Genomic DNA, 7,485 nt, shown 5'->3' with positions numbered 1-7,485 from the left:
CTGCCCCTGTGTCTGCCTGGGTTTCCTCTGATGCTCTGGCCTCCTCCCACAAGATGTGAAGGTGAGGGTGGATTGGCCATGGGAAATGCACAGTTCCGGGATAGGATAGCAGAGTGGGTCTGGGTGGGATAGTCAGTGCTGATTCGATCGGATGAATGGCCTGCTTGCACACTAAGGATTCTAGAACCGCCTGGAACCTGTAACTGACCAGATGACACGTGGACACTTTTCTTACACTGCTTTTATTCAAGCCTGCAGAGCCATTTCCACAAGATGGCAACAAACTCCCCAAATACTAAAATACATCCGTTTTATATACTGTTGTGTTATTTTAAGAGCAGTTCACATATACCAAATCAATAGTATACAGTTGTTTTATGTTTATCGTTATCCAGTTACAATTAGTGGTTCTGGTTATTTCATCTGCCTTACCTTATTGTATTCAACCAACTACAAAATCCAATGTTCGAACAGTATTTTTCTTTTTGTCGTGACCGTTACCTTGAATACTGACTTGTGACCTCCTTATTGCTCTCAAAGTTCCTCATTTGTCCATACATTGTCAAGGTTTTACTTTAGTCGAATGTGTTCCTGGCTTTTTGCAGTTAGCACCCGATCTTCTGCTCTGGTCAACGTTTTCCCTTTCCAGGTCTATACTGAGGATTTCATGAGAAACCTCAGAATGTGGTGAGACTGTGGAACTCACTACCATCGCAACAGGTTGGCATGAAAAGCATTACAACCAAGGGTAAGCCAGCCAATACAAATGAGTGTCACTGTCACCAGATTCACAACACAATGAAATTAAAACATGCAAAGTCCCTCAAAATTTCTCAACTGTTCCTAACCAGACTTGATGAACAGATCTTGCACACCAAAATTATAATTTAAACAAAAACCAACAATTATAAATACTGAAACTTTGCTAGGGCAAAGTTAAGCACGATAATCTAATTAATAGCAATGATCATTTCCCCACCATCTCAGAAACAGAGACTGAGGAAAGAAAATTTTAAAATTCCCAATTCAAAAATGGATTGCCAAGCATTTGTGCAATCCTTAGACAATGGATTGTTCACAGGCACGTAACTGTAAATCTAAATTCAAAGTCACTGCTGAATACGAATGGACACCCCAAAGTATTTAGCTATTTATTGTCGACTCGTTCCCAGAAAGAGCCAACAAATCTTTATGTGGGCAGAAAAAACTAGAAAGAACACTCCCGGGCACAATGAGCAGCAATGCCCACTGGAAGCAAAGTTGGGGGTGGGGGGGTGGGGGCACGCTGACTCTCCCACTGCAGTCAGTGTCAGAATGGGAAGGGTTAAGTCCTGGGAGTGACCCACAGCAGTGTCACCGGCAGAATCAGATTGTTGAGAGCACTGGTGCTTCCACAAGTTGCAGGATGATGAGAACCTCTGCCCACACTAGGGACAGGACAACGGCCTGTCCCCAGTGTGGATCCGCTGGTGCCTCAGCAGGTTGGAGGAATTGCTGAAGGCTTTCCCGCACTTGGGGCAGGGGAAGGGCCTCTCCCCCGTGTGGACCCGCTGATGGGCCAGTAGGTGGGATGTCTGGGTAAAGCCCTTCCCACACTCGGGGCAGGAAAATGCCCTCTCCCCGGTGTGGACCTGCTGGTGCCTCAGCCAGGCAGAGGTATCCTTGAAGGCCTTCCTGCACTTGGGGCAAGTGAAGGGCTTCTCCCCTGTGTGGACCCCCTGGTGCCTCTTCAGGTGGGAGGAATTGCTGAAAGTCTTCCCGCACTCTGGGCAGGCAAACGGCTTATCTCCAGTGTGGACTCGCTGGTGCCTCTGCAGGTGAGAGCTATTACTGAAGGCATTCCCGCACTCAGGGCAGCTGAAAGGCCTCTCCCCCGTGTGGATCCGCTGGTGCATCAGCCGGGCAGAGGAATTGCTGAAGCCCTTCCCGCACTCGGGGCAGCTGAAGGGCCTCTCCCCTGTGTGGACCCGGTGGTGCCTCAGCCGGGCGGAGGAATTGCTGAATGTCTTCCCGCATTCAGGGCAGCTGAAGGGTTTCTCCCCCGTGTGGACCCACAGGTGCCTCAGCTGGTTGGAGGAATTGCTGAATGTCTTCCCGCATTCAGGGCAGCTGAAGGGTTTCTCCCCCGTGTGGACCCGGTGGTGGGTCAGGAGGGCAGAGGAATAGCTGAAGGTCTTCCTGCACTCAGAGCAAGTGAATGGCTTATCAGCTGTGTGGACCAGCTGGTGCCTTTGCAGGTGGGAGGAACTGCTAAAGGTCTTCCCACAGTCGGGGCAGCTGTAGGGTCTCTCCCCTGTGTGGACCTGCCGGTGCCTCAGCAGGTGGGAGGAATTGCTAAATCCTTTTCCGCACTCATGACAGGAGAACGGCCTCTCCCCGGTGTGACTGCGCCGATGAGTGTCTAGGTCAGACGGGAAATGGAAGCCTTTCCCACAGTTGTCACACTTCCACGGTTTCTCCACAGGGCGGGATTCCTTGGGTTTCTCCATGACCGAAGCTTCATCTGCACACAAAAGCACGTACAGCTCTTCCTCGGCGTGAATTCCTCTTCCCAGGCCGTATAACTTTTTCAGGCTCCACACTCAGAGCGATGCAATAATAGGGTCTCTCATCTAGTCCCACTGATGCTGAAAACGTATTGAAACAGGAACGAAAAAGCTTGGTTCCTTCTCACAGAATCATAGTCGAAAATTGTTGCAGTCCTGATGAATTGAGTGACTGTCAGTCATTGACATGAAAGTGAGGACTGCAAATGCTGAAGAGTCAGTTGAAAAGTGCGATGCTGGAAAAAGCACAGCAGATCAGGCAGCATCCGAGGAGCAGTAGAGTTGATGTTTCGGGCATAAGCCCTTGATCTGTTGATTTTGAAACTTCTGTCTTCAGATCTTCAAATACTCTTAAAAAAAATTACAAAAATCATCACTGTCAGTCCAGGGTAGAAATTCAGAACAAGCAACTCTACTTTCTGCAGAACGTTGTTTTCTTTTTCCACAAAATTGAAAGCACCATCTCTCTCTCTCTTTTTCTCGAGTTTTGGATACCTCCACCTGAAAGTTATTATCTTTCACGATGTTGGGATACTGCTGAGAGTGAGCAGGTCTGATTTGGGAAGCAAAAAGTGTCAATTCAGGATGAACCGACAGCTTCTGGAGAAATAACCAGACACAAAATGGTTAATGTCCGGGGAGATGGTGAGGAAGAAATGAGACATCAAGGCATTGGCACCAACACCAGAGAAAAACTGAACATACAGACGTAGTAAATATTAGTGGCAAGCCAGAGTCATAGAGATATACAGCACAGAAACAGGTCCTTCGGTCCAACTCGTCCATGCTGACCAGATATCCTAAATTAATCTAGTCCCATTTGATAGCACTTGGCTCATATCCCTCTAAACCCGTCCTATTCATATAACCATCCAGATGCCTTTTAAAATGTTGTAATCATACCAGCCTCCACCACTTCCTTTGGCAGCTCATTCCTTGCACGCACCACCTTCTGCATGAAAAAGTTGCACGATGGGTCCCCTTTAAATCTCCCCGCTCCTCACTCTAACCCTATTATCCTCTAATTCTGGACTCCGCCAATTCCCCACCTTGTCATCTATCATACCCTATCTATGCCCCTCATGATTTTATAAATGTGTATAAGGTCACACCTCAGCCTCCCTTGGGTAAACCTTACCCTTGGATAAACAACCCCAGCCTATTCAGCTCAAACTCTGGCAACCTCCTTGTAAATATTTTCTGAACCCTTTCAGGTTTCACAACATCCTTCCGATAGGAGGGAGACCAGAATTGCACACAATATTCCAAAAGTGGCCGAACCAATGTCCTATACATCCACAACATAACTGTCCAACTCCTCTACTCAGAGGATTGGGAATTTTTTTCAAAATGCACAAAAACACAACCAGGAAAGAATGCAGGGACAAACTGAACTTCTGATGGTCAGCTTGGAAGCACCAATGCCTCAGGGCAAAGATCCTTTTGTTACACAATGATTGTTCAATTTTGTGACCAAACTAATTGGATTTGTAATTACTTATATCAGATATTGTCATCATCTCAGGCAAGAACACAACCAATTTTTTTCAGACAGTACATTTACATGATTCGATACATTTCCCTATTCCTTACTTTACCAGAATATTACCAGGAATGGAGGGTTTGAATTATAAGGAGAGGCGGGATAGACTAGGACGTTTTTCCGCTGGAGCCTAGAAAGTTGAGAGGTGATGGTGTAGAGGTTTAGAAAATCGTAAGAGTATAGATAAGGTGTCTTTTCCCTAGGGTTGGCAGAAAAGCAGCTCATAAAGTCAGGACCGTATGGAAACAGGCCCTTCAGCCCAACAAGTCCACACCGAGTCCGGAAGAGTAACCCACCTAGACATATTACCCAACATTTACCCCCTGACCAATGCACCTAACCTGCACATACACCCTCACCCCCACGCTGTATTCCATACCAGGCACCGTCGCCACCTCCTCCAGGCCCCGCCCCCACGCGGTATTCCATACCAGGTGCCACCTCCATGTCTTCTTCAAAGACCACCAGGGATATATTTCCGTCCCCTCCCCTATCAGCATTCCGAAAACACCACTCCCTCCGTGACTCACTCGTCAGGTCCACACCCCCCACCAATCCAACCTCCACCCCCGACACCTGCCCCTGCAACCGCAAGAAATGCAAAACTTGCGCCCACACCTCCCCCCTTACTTCCCTCCAAGACCCCAAGGTATCCTTCCATATCCGCCACAAATTTACCTGCACTTCCACACACATCATTTATTGCATCCGCTGCACCCAATGTGGCCTCCTCTATATTGGGGAGACAGGCCGCCTACTTGCGGAACGTTTCAGAGAACACCCGGACCAACCACCCCGTGGCTGAACACTTCAACTCCCCCTCCCACTCCACCAAGGACATGCAGATCCTTGGACTCCTCCATCGCCAGACCATAGCAACATGATGGTTGGAGGAAGAGCGCCTCATCTTCCACCTAGGAACCCTCCAACCACAAGGGATGAACTCAGATTTCTCCAGTTTCCTCATTTCCCCTCCAACCACCTTGTCTCAGTCAAATCCCTCGAACTCAGCACCGCCTTCCTAACCTGCAATCTTCTTCCTGACCTCTCCGCCCCCACCCCCACTCCAGCCTATCACCCTCACCCTGACCTCCTTCCACCTATCGCATTTTCAACGCCCCTCCCCCAAGTCACTCCTCCCTGCCTTTTATCTTAGCCTGCTGGACACACTTTCCTCATTCCTGAAAAAGGGCTCATGCCCGAAAAGTTGGTTGTCCTGCTCCTTGGATGCTGCCTGACCTGCTGCGCTTTTCCAGCAACACATTTTCAGCCACCTTCATGTTGCCGCCTCCTCCTCCAGGCCCCGCCCCCACGCTGCCACCGTCTCCCAGGCCCCGCCCCCACGCTGCGTTCTATCCCAGGCCCCGCCCACACTGCCGTGTCGCCCACGTGGAGACTCGAGCTGAAAATGTGGCTTCTTCAGGGCTCATCCCCGAAGCGTCGATTCTCCTGTTCCCTGGATGCTGCCTGACCTGCTGCGCCTTTCCAGCATCACATTTTCAGCTCTGATCTCCAGCATCTGCAGTCCTCACTTTCTCCACGTGGAGACTCTATCCAGCACCGGGCCTCTCCAGTCCAATGTGAGTTCCGGGTCGGTACCCAGGCCATCGCGACCGCCCCAGTACTCACCCGCAACCTCGGTCTCCGGTAACGCTGCCCCGGAATCTGCCGATAACAAAACTCGGACCGACCTCGACTTCATTCCAGCTTCTGACTCAAAGTAGACAGGCAGGAGGCTGAAAGAACACAGCGAGCCAGGCAGCAGCAGGAGGGGAAGAAGTCGACGTTTCTGGTGTAACTCTTCCTCAGGTTTGGGGGTGGGTGTCGGGAGTAGCTGCAGAGAAAGGGGGTCGTGGGGGCAGGGTGGCGGAGTGGGGATTGGTGTAGACAGGTAGAGGGTTTGACGTGGTTGGCCAGTTGGAGAAACGAATCCGGTTGGTGGCCGGCGGGGGGTTGGGGGGAGGGGAAGAGAGGGTCGGTATTTGAAATTGGAGAACTCAATGGTGAGTCCTCCAGGCTGAAGGCTGCTTAAGCGGAAGTTGAGGTGTGATTTGTCATGGCAATAGAGGAGGCCGAGGATGGTCATGTTGGAAAGGGAATTAAAATTGGCGGATCTGGGAGGTCCTGTTGGCCCGGCTAAGATGGTTGGTGAACTTTCCCTCAGTTTATGTTTTGTCTCCCCGATGTAAAAAAGACCACATCAGGCGCATCTGATATTGTAAACTAGGTTGGAAGAGGTGCAGGTTAACCTCTGTCTCAGCTGGAAGGACTAGTTGGGGCTCTGGATTGAGGTGAGGGGGTGGTACCTGCTTGGAGCATTTCTATCTATACACTGTATCATCTTTCATAGAACAAACAATCCTAAGGAGCACCATAAAACATAAGATCACTATCTTGGTCATAGAATCATACAGCATGGAAACAGACCCTTCGGTCCAACTAGTCCATGCTGACCCTGTTCCCAAACTAAACTAGTCCCCCTGCCTGTGTTTGGCTCATATCCCTTCAAACCTTTCCTATTCATGTACCTATCCAAATGGAGATTTGGCCGAGCAGGGGAGTGTAGCTACATCATATACCCTAGACCGGCGGAGCAATTCTCTTCTAGGGGGTCATCCTCCGCGACCGAGCGTTGAGCTTCAGGAGGGACGCACATGGAACTGTGAGGGAAGGGGGAAAACCACCTACCCAGCCAGATCAGCCAAATCAACCCTGAAAATCAATGGGGTGACAGATGTCACACCCAGATCGCACGATGGGTTGGGGGAGTCCAGAACTATAGGGCATATGTTTAGGGTTAAGGGGGGGGGGGGGTGGTGGTGGGGGTTGAGATTTAGAGGAGACCGAAGGGGCAACCTTTTCACACAGAGGGTGGTACGTGTTGAGTTGCCAGAGGGAGTGGTGGAGGATAGTACAATTGCAGCCATTAAAAGCCATCTGGATAGGTATATGAATAGGAAGGGTTTGGAGGGATATGAGCTGGGTGCTGGCAGGTGGAACTAGATTGGGTTGGGATATCTGGTCAGCATGGAGAGTTGGACCAAAGGGTCTGTTTCTGTGCTGTTCATCGCTTTGGCTCTATGACTTTTAAACATTCAGCACTTCCTCTAACAGTTCACTTCACACACAAACCTCCCTCTGTGTAAAAACAGTTGCTCCTCCAGTCCTTTTTCAGTCTTTTTCCTCTCACTTTAAAAATATATGCCCTAGTTTTGAACTCCCCTTCCCTTAGAAAAAAGACATTTGCTATTCACCTTATCTTTGCCCCTCATGACTTTATAAACCTCCATAAGGTGGCCCCTCTACCTCCTACACTCCAGTGAAAAAACATCCCAGCCTATCCAGTCTATAAATCATTCCAGCAACATCCTGGTCAAAAAGGGTGAGTTTTAACAA

At 49.6% G+C, this 7,485-nt stretch overlaps 1 protein-coding gene across 1 annotated transcript; it reads right to left on the bottom strand.

Moving 5' to 3' along the window:
- Positions 1-1,427: 1,427 nt before the first annotated feature.
- LOC148142913 (uncharacterized) lies at positions 1,428-2,489 on the bottom strand. Its single transcript, XM_087975761.1, has 2 exons — positions 1,783-2,489; positions 1,428-1,530 (listed from the first exon to the last, which is right to left on the bottom strand). Exons 1-2 carry the CDS (start codon positions 2,487-2,489, stop codon positions 1,428-1,430), a joined length of 810 nt encoding a protein of 269 aa, XP_087831887.1.
- Between the last annotated feature and the right edge of the window lie 4,996 nt (positions 2,490-7,485).

Source organism: Chiloscyllium plagiosum, unplaced genomic scaffold (genome assembly GCF_037043375.1).
Source record: "Chiloscyllium plagiosum isolate Xiang-an unplaced genomic scaffold, Cpla_swu_hap1 HiC_scaffold_27, whole genome shotgun sequence".
Classification (NCBI taxonomy): Eukaryota; Metazoa; Chordata; class Chondrichthyes; order Orectolobiformes; family Hemiscylliidae; genus Chiloscyllium; species Chiloscyllium plagiosum.
The sequence above is the reverse complement of the archived record's forward strand: the minus strand, read 5'-3'. Positions and strand labels throughout refer to the sequence as shown.